Source organism: Diabrotica virgifera, chromosome 5 (assembly GCF_917563875.1).
Source record: "Diabrotica virgifera virgifera chromosome 5, PGI_DIABVI_V3a".
Taxonomy (NCBI): domain Eukaryota; kingdom Metazoa; phylum Arthropoda; class Insecta; order Coleoptera; family Chrysomelidae; genus Diabrotica; species Diabrotica virgifera.
In genome coordinates this window covers 205689458-205708794 of record NC_065447.1, presented here as the reverse complement: position 1 = coordinate 205708794, position 19337 = coordinate 205689458, and the positions used below count along the sequence as shown (strand labels likewise).

The 19337-nt window shown below is 32.5% G+C and overlaps 1 protein-coding gene across 1 annotated transcript in view; it reads left to right on the top strand.

The window, feature by feature from the left end:
- LOC126884563 (clavesin-1-like) overlaps window positions 1-19337 on the top strand; it is a 157347-nt gene that overhangs the window by 105556 nt on the left and 32454 nt on the right. The window contains exon 4 of the mRNA XM_050650523.1: window positions 3705-3766. Within this exon, the coding sequence (XP_050506480.1) occupies window positions 3705-3766 (62 nt within the window). The remainder of the gene's footprint in view (window positions 1-3704; window positions 3767-19337) is intronic.

The following is a 19337-nucleotide window of genomic DNA, read 5'->3' as shown; positions in this document are numbered from 1 at the left end:
TGCCAAAATAAATCGATTAGTTTAAATTTGAAGAAAACGAGGTAGACCAAGACGATCCTGGAGAGAAGATGTCGAAGATGCAATGACCGCCAGAGATCTAAAAACTGAAAACTGCTTCGACAGAAAACGCTGGACATTAAGATGCGAGAAGCGGCGTCAGCTGTAGAAGACTCGCTTATTATATCATATTATTATATTAGTTGCTTTTGCATAATGGTTTTGATCTGATTCCAGTGGTCTTCGACGTTATGTGCTTCTTCCGATTTTTTTAACTTCTTTTCTATCTCCGGTGTAATTTCTTGGCTATTATTTCTAATACCGTCAGTGTTTATTCAATTAGTCGGTTGTTTGTTGGCGTTTTACTTTTAGGCCTAGATCCCTCGTACCAAAAAAAGTTGATTAACAGCAAGCTGGAAATTTGTTAATAGCTTAACGGTGTCTAGCCGGACAAACTTTGATGTATGGGAACACTGGAACAGGGGAATTTTAATTGTGGAACGTGATTTTAATTGTGAAACGTGTCATCCTGACAAGTTTATGATTGTGAAAACTGCAGGTTGTTTTTAAGTTTATTTAATAGCAAACTTTTATAATATAATATAAGAAAAAATGTTTGTCCAACAAATATTTTGGGCATTTTATTAAGTCCGATATGTAGAACATGTCAAATGACAGGAATTATACAGGGTGTCCCGAAAAGAATGGTCATAAATTATACCACACATTCTGGGGTCAAAAATAGTTCGATTGAACCTAACTTACCTTAGTACAAATGTGCTCACAAAAAAAGTTACAGCCCTTTGAAGTTACAAAATGAAAATCGATTTTTTTCAATATATCGAAAACTATTAGAGATTTTTGATTGAAAATGGACATGTATAATTCTTATGTCAGGAACAACTTAAAACAAAATTATAGTGAAATTTGTCCACCCCATAAAAAATTTATGGGGATTTTGTTCCCTTAAACCCCCCCAAACTTTTGTGTACGTTCCAATTAATTCATTATTGTGGTACCATTAGTTAAACACAACGTTTTTAAAACTTTTTTGCTTCTTAGTATTTTTTCGATAAGACAGTTTTTATTGAGATGCGGCTTCTTTTTCAATATATTTACGTAAAAATTTTATGGGGGTTTTGTTCCTTTAAACCCCCCTAATGTTTGTGTACGTTCCAATTAAACTATTATTGTGGTACCATTAGTTAAACACAGTGTTTTTAAAACTTTTGTCTCTTAGTCTTTTGCTCATAAGTCACCTTTTATCGAGATGTAGCTTATTTTTCAAAATATACCTAAAAATGTAAATTATAAATAAATTTTCAGATTATTAACAGGTCTCTATAACCGTACTTAACCATATACATATATGTGGTGGATTCGACAAATATTCAAAATATCTCGATAAACACTGGCTTATCGAAAAAGTACTAGGAGGCAAAAAAGTTTTAAAAATAATGTGTTTAACTAATAGTGCCACAATAATAATTTAATTGGAACGTACACAAAAGTTTGGGGGGGTTTAAGGGAACAAAACCCCCATAAAATTTGTATGGGGTGCACAAATTTTACTTAATTTTTTTTTTAAGATATTGCTGTCGTAAAAATGCCACATGTCAATTTTCAATAAAAAATCTCTGAGAGTTTTCGATATATGAAAAAAAATCGATTTTCATTTTGTAACTTCAAAGGGCTGTAACTTTTTTTGTGTGCACTATTGTATATAGGTAAGTGAGGTTCAATCAACCTATTTTTGACCCCAGAATCTGTGGTATAATTTATGACCAATCTTTTCGGGACACCCTGTATATGCGGTAAATAGCAGTCTGATTTTTGTATGAGAGTTTAATGAAAGGGTAAAAAAGTAATTGGAAGTTCTGCCCGACAAAATACATGGGACATTTTCATAGTTTGACGTTCGAAACCCGTAACCTGTTCCACAATTAAAACTTTCCCTGTTCCAGTGTTCCCGTAGAGCCAAGTTTGTCCGACTAGACACCGTTAAGCTATTAACAAATTTTCAGCCTGCTATTAATAAAGTTTTTTTTGGTACGTGGGATCCAGGAGTATTTTTTAGGTTTAAGTTTTAGGCCTGGATCCCGCGTACCAAAAAAAAGTTGATTAATAGCAAGCTGAAAATTTGTTAAAAGCTTAACGGTGTCTAGTTGGACAAACTTTGATGCATGGGAACACTGGAACAGGGGAAGTTTTAATTGTGGAACAGGTTAAAATTTTGGAACGTCAAACTACAAAAACGTTCCATGTATTTTATCGGACAGAACTTTCAATTGATTTTTTACCATTTCATTAAACTCTCATGCAAAAATCAGACTGGTGTTTATCACCAACTGGTCATTTAAATGAGTGGAACACGAAGAACATGTCAAATGATAGGAATAATGTTGGTTAGTAAAAGCAGTCTGATTTTTGCATGAGAGTTTAATGAAAGGGTAACAAATCAATTGGATGTTCTATCCGACAAAATACATGGGACGTTTTCGTAATCTGACGTTCTAAATTTTTAAACTGTTCCACAATTAAAACTTCCCCTGTTCCAGTGTTCCCGTACATCAGAGTTTGCATGACTATTAGACACCGTTAAACTTTTCACAAATTTTCAGCTTGCTGTTAATCAACTTTTTTTTTGGTAAGCGGGATCCAGACGTATTTTATATCTTATGTATATGGTGATACAGTAGCGATCAACAGATTACAAGATTGCGGCTGTAATTTTAAATATTTTTTCGAGATATTTGGCACACGTATTCGTAATATAATAAAGAATGGCGGTACAGAGCCCAATTTGAAAAATATATTAATATGTGGAAATTACTCTGTAGTTAAATACAATATTAAAAAAACGAGCCTGTACCGCCATTAAGAAGAACAAAAAAATACACTTTCTTCAAATAAACTTTTTTATCCGATGCCTAGATTTTGTGTCATTTTGGAACTACTAAATTTTTTTATTTCATTGGTAGTTCCAAAATGACACAAAATCTAGGCATCGGATAAAAAAGTTTATTTGAAGAAAGTGTATTTTTTTGTTCTTCTTAATGGCGGTACAGGCTCGTTTTTTTAATATTGTATTTAATTACAGAGTAATTTCCACATATTAATATATTTTTCAAATTGGGCTCTGTACCGCCATTCTTTATTATATTAGGAATACGTGTGCCAAATATTTCGAAAAAATATTTAAAATTACAGCCGCAATCTTGGAACGCGTTTTGGCTACCTGTTGATCGCTACTGTATCACCTTAAGTCTTTATGTATTAATAAATTTCTTAATAAACTGCAGTCAACGCCAACTACTATGAGCGAATTTTCGTAGCGGATGTCTTAAAAGGACCTATTTTAGCAGCATTCTCTGAGGTCAAATTTCGTCTTCTTCTTCTTGTAGTGCCTATCCGTTTCGGATGTTGGCGACCATTATGGCAATCTGTATTTTGCACACTGCTGCTGTGAAAAGATTTGTGGTTGGTGTTGAACCACGAACGTAGATTTTTCAGCCAGGAAAAGCTTCGACTTCCTGGTCCACGTTTTCCTTCCACTTTTCCCTGTAAAATTACTTGCAGCATCCCATCTCTCTCACTGTTCCTCTTGATGTAACTGGGATATTCGATTTTGGCTGTTTTTATTCTGGTTAATTTGATTTTTTAATTTCGTCGGCCTGTGTGATTTACATATTTTCGTTATTTTTCAGATTTTTATACGTGAGCCCCTTTAGAGATACCTGTGGTAGACGAGTTGTTCTTTACGATGTATGTAAGTATAATTTATATATTATCAACGTATTTAAAATTAATATCAAGTGGTTAGTATATACTACATAACGTCATATATAGTCATTCAGAATTGGATGAAGTCTACTCGGAAACTGTCAGTTTAGTAGTACCTAATTGTAAAAGTTACTTCATCAGAAAAAAAATAGACTTAAGGGTGATTTATGCCTGGACGGGGCTTGCCGTAGAACAATACAAAGCGTACGTCGCAGCACGTCCCCGGAGTCGCCCCGTTCCGTTGTATGATAACCTAGCCATTTTCATATAAGACGATTCTTCAATGTAAAGGCGAATTTAGACTTATTTACTTTAAGGCGAATTTAGACTACTCACTTTAGATGTAGGGGAAGTCGGGGCAAAGTGAACCAATTAAGATTTGTCAAATAATAAGACTTATACGAAGATAATAATTTCGACTATTTTTTGTTCATACGATAGCAGAACCATTTGGCTACATATTCCAATATCTAATAACTAAAAAACAGTTTTATGTAATATGCTGTAGACATATTTCCCAAAAGTCGCAAAAAGTTCACTTTGCCCCACAGGCGGGGCAAAGTGAACTTTGTGTTTGGGGCAAAGTAAAACATATCATATCAATTAAACATTTTATCAGGAAATACAATTAAACAAACTGAAAACATAAAAGATTTTATATAAACTGGATTTTTCCATATCTGAGTCTTTTATGGCGAAGCTTTCCCATGATTTGAGATGCAGTTATTACTGAGATATCATCTACCTCTGGAAAGACGAAGATGTTCCAGTTTTCTCTATACTGTCTCATAAATTTTACTTCATACCCGTTTTTAATGGATCTTTAACTTGGGCAACAAATTCTTTTTTTATTTTATCATTAGTTAGTTGAACTAATATAAAATCTTCGGCAAATACATTTTTCGTTGGAACTGCATTAAGCTGGTTTGTTTGCAAAATTTCAACATCTTCATCACTGAAGGTTTCCGTGTCACTGGAATCTTCGCACAAGTGTGCGTCATCAACATCATGGTCTTCGGAGTCAGAAGATTCTGGAACAGCAATTTTTCGTTTTACTGCAACTTTTTTTTCTTTTTTCACTATTTTTGCCTTCTGTTGTTCTTTTTCAGCTTTCAGGTCAGCAAGGTAAGGGGAAGATGTTATTACCGTTGTAGATCCTTTTTTTCTCTCCTTTCTCAGAGCAGTTTTAGGAGCTACTTTAGGGACAGGCATTATATCTCTTGGGGATATCGCTTGGCTAAAATTGGCTGAGCTTGTGGTATGGAGTTCGTTAGCTGCCGAAACATTTTGCAGTTGATAATGTGACGAGCTAGAGGGTTTATGGATAGGCGATACATCTCTTGATGGCACCAAGTTGTCTAAAATGTTTGAATTTTTGACAGCGCCTTGAACTTCATCAGATGTTGAACGAGTTTGTTTTATTTGTGAAGTATGACCATAAAATTTATTAGTGGATAGTGGTGGTAGATTTTCATTTGTTCTGCTTTTCTTACTAACCGTACTGGAACTTTCAGCCCAAACATAATCATTTTTGGGTGCATTACAGCGGTCGGCAACATCTGCAGTATCACGAGTGATATTTTCTACACCGCCATTGTCATTATTTTGAGTTAAAAGAGGACGGTCAGTAACCTCTGCAGCCGCAAATGCCATATCTGGGAAAATGTTGTTATCATAAGGACAAATTCCCGTTTTTTTAAAACCGGATAAAGAATTTTCAAGTGTTACAGCCCTCATATATGCTTGAACAAATATTTCGCTCACATCATGTATCGTCACGACTTTACCAGGATTATTTCTTAGCCAATTCTGAACACCCTGGCTATATGAACTCAACGGAAACATAAACGCAACATCAAGAGGCTGCAAACGATGAGACGTGTGTGGGGGAATTATAATAATGTGAACGTTACTTTTTCTTGCCATTAAAATCAAATTTAAATTTTTAACATGTGTTGAGTGACCGTCACAGATAAGTAACACTGGGTCTTCTTCTGTTGGCTTAGCATATTTTATAAAATGTGTGAACCATGTTGGTGCAAAAATATCACTTTGCATCCAACCTGAAGGATGAGGAACTACTATACTTTCAGGTGGTAGACTCCTTGAGAAGTTGGGATTATTTTTTACACGAGGAAATATCAGCAGAGGTGGTATATATTGACCTGCTGCAATAAAACAAATTTCTGAAGTGATGAGTGTACCTCGCTCTGCAGATGAGAGGCTACCGACCTGTTTTTTTCCTTTAAGAGATAACACTTTGGATTGTCTATTTGGAACTGTACTAATTCCGGTTTCGTCACAGTTATAAATTCTACCGGGAGAAAATTTGTAAGTGTCCATAAGATGTTTTAAAAGATCAAAAAACTTTTTGACATTTACTTTGTAACGAAATAGCGATGGTCTACCCCAGCTAATTGAAATAATATTCGAAAATATTACCTCAACTAACTAAGATAGCCATCGTTACACCCTTAGCTTAGCTCAGTCACTCAGGCGTGTGTTCGTCTTGTCCTAACCTTAGAATGAACTATGAAAATTGGAATGGAAGCAAACAAAACATAGTTTTTAACTAATCATGTTTATTGTTCATAAAGATATAATAAATAAAATGACTTAGTAAATTGCATTAACAAATGTATTTAAATTCTTGCCAAAAACTAACAATTCTGGATTATACTTATGGCTTTTGGTAGCTGATGGTATCTTCTTGATGTCGAATGGTACTGCTGCTGGTTCTGCAACTGGCTCTGGAGACGTGGATGTTCTAGGCCACCAGGCCTACGGATGTTGGTCGTTGCAGTCTTGGTGATGCGGTTGCAGCCCTGATGACATGGTCCTCGTTGTTCTATCGCCGGCGATTTGAGGATGCTTGCAGCTCCCGGAGGGAGGAAAGTGATTTTATTCCCAAAAAACTATAAAACAGAGACACATATCAATCATCAAGAAGAAAAACCAACGTGTGCCATCTGCCGTTCTAATCGTCAGAAAGAGTAGCAGATGACAAGAATAAATCAAATGAAATTTAGATGAGAATAGTTAAAATTCTGATTACCAAACGTGCATATTAATAGATGAAAAGAAATATAGAAATCAAACACATGGTTGAACATTTGAAGGTTAGATAAAAAAACATTAGAAAAACTGTTAGACGGAGAAATATAATTACAATATATTATTCTTACCCCAAGAGGAAGATGATTTGTTGAAATAAAAAATGATTTAATTTTGGAATTACATGCCTTTTTAAGGATTAATTTTTCCCTTCCAGTGTATGTCAGGGAGTAGGGGGTCAAGTCGATGAAGTGACACTGTCATTGAAAACGACATTTAAAATGACAACCAAGTACTATGAAGTAGCGGCATGTTCCGTATTGAAAATACAGATATTTGGAGAGTATGAATATACGAGGTATGTTCAGTATGTTCAGATGATGATTTAGATTTTAGATGAAAAGAAATATATTAAATAGAAATAACAGAGGATAATAAAAGAGGATAATAAATGAGCGCCAACCGATTTTTAAAGGGGGAAATGGGTAAACCAAATAGAAGAAGATAATTATTGATGAAATATTAAAGAAAATAAGGTAAAATAATTATTTAAAAATAAAATATCAAAGATGTGACGTTTGTAACGTTACAACTTTATTAAATGCAGATGCTCGGGCTGCAGATGTTGAATCCGGTGTTCGAAGAGATAAGTTATGGTGTCTTTGCATAAATTTGGAAACCCAATCTCTTCCTGCTAGTTGTTTTTCTTGAGAAAAAGTGTGTGGAATATTATTTCTTTCGGCATATTTATAGGCAAGGTGCCTAAAATTCTGAATCGTTAAACCAAACAAATGTCGTTCCATGTCAAGTATATGCTCATTTAATCATTTTCCTGTTCTGGCGTAAATAATGTTCTAAATCTACCCAGCTCTTTCTTTGCTGCCAGGTCAGATGTTCTTTTTAATTTCAGTCTTCGGAATAACGTTGCTGGTGGCACATTAAACTGTGTAGCAGCTGCTTTATATTTTAATGTTCCCTCCCGAACAGCATCAATAGCATTTTTCATCGATTCCTCTGACCAAGACTGTTGATTGCTTTTACGAACATACGTTCTAACCATTTTACCTTAAAGAGAAAATTCTCAACATTAAAAGTGTACTCACTCCAGCAAACAACTAATTTATAATATATCAATAGTAGTCTTTTTATCCGGTTTAATTTTAGGCGATACAAGAATTAGTAAATTAATCTCGGATAATTATTAAACCGAGATTTACAAATCCCGACTAAATATAGTTTCTAACCTCCAACCTTCAATAAATACATTCTACAAATCTACCTACTACAAAACAATAGTGGGGGCAAAGTGAACCTAGGATCACTTTGCCCCTTGTGAAAAACTTCACTTTACCCCACACTGGTACTTTTTTGACATTTGACATGTAATGTGAAACTGTCATTACATATCATCTTCGTTTTCTTGCAAAACTATCTCTAATTAGATGCCTAACATAATAGATTAACAACGTTTGAATGTAATAATAACTAGTTGAGTTATACATTAGATTACACACTACCAGATTAGAATTTTAGCACGATAAAATAAAAATTTCATCCACAACTTAGCAGCTTTCGTCAAACGTGTTCTCGTCGTAAGCACACTGTTACCAACTTAAATATATTCAATTTACGTTTGAAACTGTATAACTGGCGCGAATAATTTACAATTAAAAAAGATAGTTCACTTTGCCCCAACGGTTCACTTTGCCCCGACTTCCGCTTCACTGTGTATGATTCAACTGCAATGAAAGGTATAAACATACTCTTCATCTAGATTTCATCCAAGATGCACATCCAATGTAAACAGTGAACAAAGTAGAAGGTGTTCCTACTTTTGATGAAATGGATGGATGATTCTTCCACAGTGAACCACTAGTGTAAAGTGTAAACTTGTTTTTTTCGGTATTTTTGTCATAAATTTATATTTTGATACCTACGTAAAATGACTGTTCAGTGGAAAGATGAACATATACATATATTATATTTCTAGAAATATATCGTAATTATGAGTAATCGTGGAATAATAAATCTGAGGACTACAATAAAATAAATTTTTTGTGAAAATGCATACCGGGAAAAACTATTCACACTCGCTATTATTGTTGAGTTAGCAAAGATTAGAAAGTCAGAAAAGAGTGGAGTAAGAAGAGCTGATGTTTATACTCCTCGTTTATTGTGGTTGAAAGAGGCAAACTCCCTGATTTTTTTTATTTTAAACATTCTTCTAGTAATGCTTTACTTATTAGCTCCACGCCAGGACTATTCGCCATTTTGAAAAGGCTGTGAAACGAATTCCGTCAGTGAAAATGTAAATTGCTGAGCTTTTCAATCTACACTTTCGCTATTCATCTATCATCCGCAGTGTACATCTAAAGTGAATAAGTGTAAATTCTCCTTTACATGTACACTGCGGATATAGATGAATAGTGAAAGTGTAGATTGAAAACGTCAGCAATTTACATTTTCACTGACGTAATTCATTTGACAGTTTTTTCGAAATAGCGAATAGTCCTGGCGTGGAGTTAATAAGTAAAGCATTACTAGAAGAATGTCTAAAATTAGAAAAAAAGATCAGGGAGTTTGCCTCCTTCAACCACAATAAACGAGGAGTATAAACATCAGCGCTTTCTGCTCCACTCTTTTCCGACTTCCTAATTTTTGCTAATGCTAACTCAACAATAATAGCGAGTGTGGATAGTCTTTATTTTTGATTTTATATCGCCTATATTTAATCCAGATAAATGTAGCTGTTTTAGTAGGGACCGGTTTGCATTTTCACAAAAAATATTATTTTATGGTAGTCCTCAGATTTATTATTTCACAGGCACTCATGATTACGATATATTTCTAGAAATATATGCACATGTTCATCTTTCCACTGAAAAGTCCTTTTACGTAGGTATCAAAATATAAATTTATGACAAAAATAGCGAAAAAAGAAGTTTACATTTTACACTAGTGGTTCATTGTGGAAGAATCATCTAACCATTTCATCAAAAGTAGGAACACCTTCTACTTTGTTCACTGTTTACTTTGGATGTGCATCTTGGATGAAATGTAGTTGAAGAGTATGTTGATACCTTTCATTGCAGATGAATATTCACAGTGTACATCTAAAGTGAATAGTCTTAAAAATGAATAACCATTTTCAATTTCGTTGCAAAACGAAAATACAGCCGAACCATATCTAGTCCAATCAGAGAGTGCATCAAACACCTCTACCGGTTTCGAAACTTATTAGTCTCTCATCAGGAGGCACATATGCTGCTCTCCCTGATTCAACCAAAACAAAACCCCAACGTGCAGTCCCGGATTGTAACGAACGAAATGGCATAGATGCCCTAGCGGCAACTGCTAGCAAAAGACTAAGTTTTCACTCTAATGGCATATAAAACAACATAATGCTATTCTACACCCCACCAGAATGAAAACAATGGGAACCTTCTCTGGTTACACCTCCGAGGCTTCTACAATATGCAAGCCATACGGCCCTCATCTTCCTTAGTCTCAGCATCCGTATGGCTTGCATATTGTAGAAGCCTCGGAGGTGTAACCAGAGAAGGTTCCCATTGTTTTCATTCTGGTGGGGTGTAGAATAGCATTATGTTGTTTTATATGCCATTAGAGTGAAAACTTAGTCTTTTGCTAGCAGTTGCCGCTAGGGCATCTATGCCATTTCGTTCGTTAAAATCCGGGACTGCACGCTGGGGTTTTGTTTTGGTTGAATCAGGGAGAGCAGCATATGTGCCTCCTGATGAAAGACTAATAAGTTTCGAAACCGGTAGAGGTGCTTGATGCACTCTCTGATTGGACTAGGATATTGTTCGGCTGTATTTTCGTTTTGCAACGAAATTGAAAATGGTTATTCATTTTTGATTTACATTTACTCTGCTTGGAGTACGAAGGGAACCATTCTCGTTGGAACTTTAGCGCGCTGAGCAGATGGGACGTGAATTGTAAATTGTAGAATTCCCTCATCTTCCTTAGTCTCAGCATCCGTATGGCTTGCATATTGTAGAAGCCTCGAAGGTGTAACCAGAGAAGGTTCCCATTGTTTTCATTCTGGTTGGGTGTAGAATAACATTATGTTGTTTTATATGCCATTAGAGTGAAAACTTAGTCTTGAATAGTCTTAATTCGCCTTAAGATAGCCGTGTAGTCCACTTCCCTGGCATAACATAAATCAGCCTTTAGGCGGACATGGTATAAAGTTATACAGGGTGTTTCATTAATAATTGTCCATATAGTAACTGGAGAAACCTTAGCACAAAATACATAGATTTAACCTAAAACACCTAAATAAAATGTGGTTCCTTACTGAGTTACAGGGTGTTTTATCTAAAAATTTAAAAACTAGTTTTGCTCAGCATTTTAAAACTATTCGACGTATCCTTTTCATACTTGGCAGGAAATATAGGTGCTGTACACGATACTAAATTATGTTAAACAAACGTTTCTGGCTATTACCAGAGGCGTACGATGGGGGAAAGTGAATAGTTGACCCTTTCCAAATTCTACGCCACTGGCGAAATTGCTATTTTAGTTCAATTTTTGAATTCTCCAATACTTTATGTGATAATAATATACTCTTCATTCGTAACGATAAAGTCATTAGTTTTCGAGATCTTTGAAGTTAAAAATGAAACGACACGGTTATTCTGATTGATGTATTGTGTCGCTTCATTTTTAATTTCAAATATCTCGAAAACTAATCATTTTATCGTTACGAATGACGAGTATATTATTTACATAAAAAGTATTGCAAAATCAAAAATGTACACTAAAATAGCAATTTCGTCAGTGGCGTAGAATTTGGGAAGGGTCAACCAGTCACTATCCCCTGTCGTACGCCTCTAGTAGTAGCTAGAAAAGTTTATTTATCTTAATTTAGTAGGGTGTACAGTACCTACACTTTCTGTCAAGTATGATAAAGATACGCCAAATAGTTTTAAAGTACTGGGTACAAATAATTTTTAAATTTTAATCATATGAATCATATCATAAATTAATCAAAATAACTGTGCCATTTCATATTTAACTTCAAATATCTCGAAAACTAATGACTTTATCGTTACCAATGAATAGTATATTATTTACGTAAAAAGTATTGGAGAATCTAAAAATGGCACTAGAATAGTAATTCCTCCAGTGGCGTAGAATTTGAAAAGGGTCAACCTTTCACCATCACCTGTCGTGCGCCTCTGGTAGTAGCTAGAAACGTTTGTTTATCGTAATTTAGTAGGTCATCTAGTAGTCGCACTTTCTGCCAAGTATGAAAACGATACGCCGAATAGTTTTAAAATGCTGAGCAAAAATAGTTTTTAAATTTTTAGATAAAACACCCTGTAAGTCAGTAAGGAAGCACATTTTATTTAGGTGTTTTAGGTTAAATCTTCGTATTTTGTGCTAAGGTTTCTCCAGTTACTATATGGACAATTATTAATGAAACACCCTGTATATTTTTTAATGAATCACTTTGAATCACTTTGTATTTGACTATACTAAAAAAATAATATAACTCTATTAAACATAAACATTCGCTATACCTACTTTTAATAGTTTTTAATTAATTTGCGTTTTTCTGCAAATAGAGTGTCCATGAAATTTAATGATTACGTTTTATTTCAAAACATTTCTATTAAATATTTTTGCCCACTTATTTTTAATTACGGCTTTTACATATTCAACTAATTAACATATTAAATTCTTGTACAAAGTGTTAATAATTTGGAAATTCAATGCAGTACAATAGTTTGTATAATTACTACTTTAACTTAAATGTACTATGGTGTGTTTTTAAACCAGGAGGATTACTTCAAATTTATCGCGCCGTAATGCTTGTTTGTAATTGGTCCAACCTCAGGCAAGTTTCATCCACTGTTATGAAATTTTGACAATAATGACATTTCTTAAATTTTGAAACTATTGGCATTTCATAGGTTAATTAAGTTATATCAGCGTTGTTTAAGTTTTCTGCGTTATTCGTTTAACTTTTAGATTTTTAGACTGTTTTTGTAAAGGGAACTTGCATAAATTTTTAAATTCGAAAAAAATGTTATAAATCACAACAGAACATAATTTAAAACATGTATCAAAGATAAAAAATTTTTGTAGGTCTTTCGTTTGGCCCCCAAAGGCGATTAAAAATTCAAATTAAAACAGGTGGCCTAAAACGCGTCGTGACGTCATTCGTTTGTAAATTTACATTTTTCCAACAAAGTAAACAGAATTTTAAATTAGACGTTATAAACGTCAGTAGAAAATACATTTATTTGACGTTACAAGTGTTTTGACCGTTTGAACTATTCATAGAAAACTGTACTTTTACAAAATGGTTTTATTTTCCGTAGTAAACCTTCTTTCCTTTCCTTCAATAACTATATCAAACTCCAATGTCAACAAACTGGTATATATTATTACAATGACATACGATAAATGTTAATAGAATATAAATATTTTTCCTTTATTTCGCGACGAGGTATACCAAAATAGGTGGAGGCCAAAAAACTAAAGAAGAATATACCTAATTATAACCATAAACGGAACCATGTAGGTAAACTGTTTGACGTCACGGGCCGTTTGACCTATTTTAAGATACCGAAGACTTTAAATTTGTACTTCTTCATAAAGTTATTATGAGTTTTTGAATCGTGAAATTTTGGAAATCTCATTTTTATACAAAACTGAACATTATTATGTACCTAATAAAAAAAAATGTGCAAGTTCCCTCGGCGTGTTAGTATAATATAATATTTATGGGCTACCGCCGGTGCCCGACATGATCAACCAAAAAAAAAAGATGTATTTGGTGATTTTTCTAACGACTTTCTTGGGTGTGAATCTGTCTTTTTAGTTTACTCCTCTTGGTTTAAAAACAAACCATAGACATAAATAATATATTAACTTGGTTACTCATTTCCCATAAAGCATTCCAAAATGCTGTCAAAATTAAATCAATATGTAGCCCGATCAAAAAACAATCTGATCCAAAAAAAGGAAGGATGAAAATTTGGGAGTAGGTACCTAATTGAAATTGTCTATTATTATATAAGAAAAAGTTTACAATTCTACATCCCCTCCATTTTTGTACATTCAAAATAAGTCTGGAATTGGATAAAATGATTATAAAATGTTCATTTTTAACAACAAAAAACATGTTTTTGGACGGTTTTTCACAAATAACTCAAAAAGTAAGTATTTTATCGAAAAAATATTCCGAGTAAAAATATAGCTTATAAAAAAGTGAAAAGAGTGGTGTACGCATGAATTCTTCTTATCCAGTAGAAGCGAAGTTGTAGCTAATGAAAAGTAGGTTCTTATTCGTCCAATTCCAAATCGAATATTTAAAAGTGAAATAACTAAAAAACGGAGCACTTTCCGGGGAAAAGGTTTATTTTTGTTTAAAAAAAAAACTTTCAACATTAAAAGTAAGTGAGTTACGCTCAAAATATTGTTGCTCCCTTTTATATTTTGGTAAAAATAATTCCGAAAATCACCCCTTAATTAGCATCCGAAATAAAATTAATCGTTACCTTTTCACAAGTTACTTTCCTTATGCATTGTTTATAAGGATCTATAAGTTTCATTGGGGTAAACTGTTCATTTAAAAAAAAGTTGGTTTTAAAATATTTTTTTTTTATAATTTTGAAAAATAAATCCATTTCCTTTTCAAAATAACTTAAAAATTATTAGTAATACCAACAGATACTCACAGAGCAGTAAAATGTACGTTTTGCTTTTCTGAATATTTTGGATTTTTGTTTTCCTGGTAGACAAAAATTGGTTATGCTATGAATGTTAAAAATTTGCACACACTCGTGATTAGTGACTCGTTCAAGCCATTTTAACTACAGCCTTTTCAAAAAGAAGCACTTTGAACCGATGAGACTTACAGATCATATAAAGAATACATAAGCAAAGTAGCTTATGAGGCGGTAACTTTCCGCGATTTTTTTACCAAAAAATAAAAGCGACCAACAATATTTTGAGTGTAACTCACTTACTTTTAATGTTAGAAGTTTAAAAAAAACAAAAATAAACATATTTTAAACATTTTAAAAAAATTGTAATGAGTTTTCCCTGAAAAGTGCTCCGTCTTTGGTTTTTTTACGTTGAAATATTCGATTTGAAATTTGACGAAGAAGAACCTACTGCTCTTTAGCTACAACTCTGCTTCTATTGGGTCAACAGACTTCATGCGTACACCATTCTTTTCACTTTTTTATAAGATATATTTTCGTTAAGGATATTTTTTTCGATAAAATACTTACTTTTTGAGTTATTTTCGACAAACCGTCCAAAAGCATATTTTTTTTGTTAAAAATGAACATATTCACTCGCAAATAACTCGAAAAATATTGACTGCAAAAACTGTGTAGAAGAAAAGTTGCTAAGAATTATATTAGTCATTTTATCTAATTACGGACTTATTTTAGATGTATATTTTCTCTCCCGAGAAGGGGGTATTCCCCACCACTTTTTAAAATTGAGGGCATGTAAAATTGTAAACTTTTTCTTATATAATAATAGACATTTTTAACCGGCGTTATTGAAATGCGTCCCACTTTTTTAGGTAAATATTTTCATACATGAAACGCCTCCCAGGTACAATTGAAATGCCTCCGTTTCGTTAATCATTTAGGCTAATCATTTGTCTATTTAATCTCTGTATAATGATACAATGTTGCCAAATTATAATTTACATAGGTAGTATCTATCTATTTTAAAAAGTTAAGCATTTTAAACAAATTTGAGAGTAAAAAACTCATAAATCGTATAAAAAAACTTCAATGTGGCGTTTGCTGAATATGTATATCCTTATTGGTTGCTTAGAAAATTGCAAAATTAATCATAAATTTGAGTTTTTATAAATATTCATAACTTATGTAAAAATTAACTTAGAACCTTCTTATTACACGGAATGTTGAGACTTCTAATTTAATTAAAAAAATGACAAAAAATAATTCTAAATATTGCAAAATTATTTTGCCAGAACGTGAATTAAAAAGGGAGGGGGGCTAACTTCGTCCCTAATTGTCCTAGGACAATTGTTTTTCTTTCTAAATGTGTATAAAAATTCATTCTTTCTAAATATGAAAAAATAATTTTTCTACGGGTAACGGTTAAAAAGTTATTCTAATTGTTTATAAGTAAGCAAAAAATCTACATGTTTTTGCAAAATAATTTTACACTGTTTAAAATTACTTTTTGTTATTTTTTCTTAATTAAGTTAATAGTATAAATGTTCTTCTTTAATAAACTGCCCGAAGTATTACTATAACCTTATAATTTTTTGACTTACTTATAGTGTTGCAAAAAAAATAAATTTGGGATAAACAAATTAAATAACTTTTAAACTATTTGACCAATTGCTTTGAAATTTAAAATATAATTTAAGCACAAGAAGTCTCAGCATTCATTGTAATAAGAAGGTTCTAACTTAATTTTTACATAAGTTATGAACATTTATAAAATCACAAAATGTATGACTTATTTTGGAATTTTCTAAGCAACAAATAAGGATAGACATATTCAGCGAATGCCATATTGAACTTTTTTATATGATTTATGAGTTTCTTATTCTCAAATTTGTTTAGAATGCTTCACTTTTTAGTAATAGACGAAAGAAACGAAAATTTACCGTTTTTTGATTTTCATTTGTTTCTAACTATGTATATCATCAAAATCGGCTGCAGGAAACATAATATAGGTTATTATAATATAAGATGTCCAACTACTCAAAAAATTTGGTTTCGGCCTGGAGGGGGATGTGTCACGAGAAAAATCTCATTTCTCTGGACTAAATCTAATATCCAGCTTTTCTGGGTAATTCCAATACCGATTATAATCTCTTCCATATTTATAAGGACACGCGCCAACTCGTAACTCTTAATGACAAACTTTTTCAAATCAAAATGTACACCGGCCAATTCGTAACTTTTTTACTAAATGACCCTCCCAACTCGCAACTTATACAGGTGAATTCGAAACCATTGTTTAATTCTAATACACCAGTTAGTTAATTTAAAAGGTAAGAACTAAATTTGAACAGTAACGGATTAAGCCAACACGGGGCATATAGCATTATTATGTAAGCGAATGGTTCTTGGTTTGCTTAAAAACATGTTGTGTATTATAATATGTACCTATAAAAAAAATAAAAATTTAAATCTCTTAATAAAATAATTGAAACAATATTATATGTATAAACAAGGGCGGATCTGTAAAAAAAACGTCTATTTGCAGATGTGCGAGGTGTCATTCTGATTTTTGCAGATAAAGTTAGGTGACAACTTCAATAATAATAATTCACTTATGCTCCTTCTCAAATATGCTCGGAACATTATTAAAAAAATTAAAATATTTCGAAACACATTGATTTTTTTCTACTTTATTTGCTTATAACTTTAAAACGATTTATTTTGGAGCAAAGTCTTAGGGAAATAAAATAAAGGTAATTGAATTTTGTATGATATACAACTAGTTAAAAATGTCTTAAATTATTACCCGTTCTGTAAAATAGCAATAAATACAAAATAAGGGGACAAAATAAGCCGCTTTTTATTCAGTGTTTTTCAACAACTTTGGTTGCACTTAGAACCTTCGTAATTCGCACAGAAAATCCTTATAACATACTTAAATCGTCCACCAAATTTCATTAAAATCGACCTGATAGATTTTGCATAATAATTTTGCAATCTAAATTTTTTAAAAAAAGTTCAAATTTTGTAAAAACTTTACATACACTAATACACTTTACAGAATTAAAATCGGATTATCTAAGTGGCCTCAGCACTGTTTTAAAGTTATAAACAATTTTTTGGCTTATAAGCAAATACAGTGAGGACATTTGAGTTGATGATTCTTTAAATGAGAATAGGGGCCGTGTGATAGCTCATTCGAAATGCTATTCAATTTTGTATTCACTGATATAAACATTAACATAATTATTTATACAGGGTGCCCAAAAAAAAGTTTTTTGATTCAATTTAATTAAGACAAAAAAATAATGTAGGACGGTAATATATTTAATGCAAAATACATTTTACTGCAGTCAAAAAACAGAAAAAAATGTGAATTTGAAAAATAAACATTTCTTTTCGCTTAAATTAAATGTTAAAACTGCTAAGGGACTGGTGAGTGGCAACTAATATTGAATTAAGTGAAAAACAGTAGTTGTTTATCAAATAAAACATTTTTTTTTCTGTTTTAGGACAACAGTAAAATGTATTTCGAATTAAATAAATTATATACCTACATACATTCTTTTTTTGTCTCAATTTAATTAAAAAAAAATTGGGCACCCTGTATAAATAATTATATGTTAAGGTTTATATTAGGAAATAGAGAATTGCATATCCTTTCGAATGAGCTATCATACGACCCCTATTCTCATTTAAAAAAATCATTTATTACGTCAGCGTTTCCCAACCGGTGGGTCGTGGTTGTGACCCACTAGTGGGTCGCGGGCAGATTTCAGGTGGGTCCCGGCGTGGCTCTTACAGTAGCTGAGTAGCGTACATTATATATCATCATGGGTGAGGGATGGGTTGCGAATATGAAAAAACATCATAAGGTGGTCGCCAGACATAAAAGGTTGGGAACCACTGGATTACGCCATCATACCCAGATGGATGACGTCACTAGTTTGATATATATGCCAAAAAATTTATAATTAAAAAAAGAAAAATCGACTTGTTTCGGATTTATCTCCAGAGTTGCCCATTCTCGAAAAAATGAATTTATTCCGTCTCAAGCGTCCTCACTGTATTTGTTTATAAGCCAAAAAATTGTTTATAACTTTAAAACAGTGCTGAGGCCGCTTAGATATCCGATTTTAATTATGTAAAGTGTATTGGATAGGTAGAGTGCCTCTTTATATGGGACCGTTTAAGTATTACGTAACGCAGGTTGGGGAGGTGGGTCAAAAATCTTAAAAAATTGCGTTACGTAATAGTTAAACGCCCATTACAGTGCGTTACGCAGGGGGAAGGGGGTCAAAAATCTTCAAAAATCGCGTTACGTAATACTTGAACGCTCCCTATGTAAAAAAATCAGCAAACCTCTAAATGGTCTACTTTTTGTTCAAAAAGTTTTTAAAAAATTTGAACTTTTTAAAAAAAAATTAGATTGCAAAATTTTTTTTTTATTTTATTCTGGCCTTGGTTCAGAACCTTTATCCAAGATTGCAAAATTATTATGCAAAATCTATCAGGTCCATTTTAATTAAATTTGGTGGACAATTTAAGTATATTGTAAGGATTTTATAATATAATTAAGAAGGTTCTAAATGCAACCAAAGTTGTTGAAAAACTCTGAATAAGAACAGGCTTATTTTACCCCCTTACTTTGTATTTATTGCTATTTTGCATCAAGGGAAATAATTTAAGACATTTTTAACCAGTCGTATATCATACAAAATTCAATTATCTTTATTTTATTTCACTACGACTTTGTTCCAAAATGAATCGTTTTAAAGTTATAAACAATGAAAGTAGAAAAAA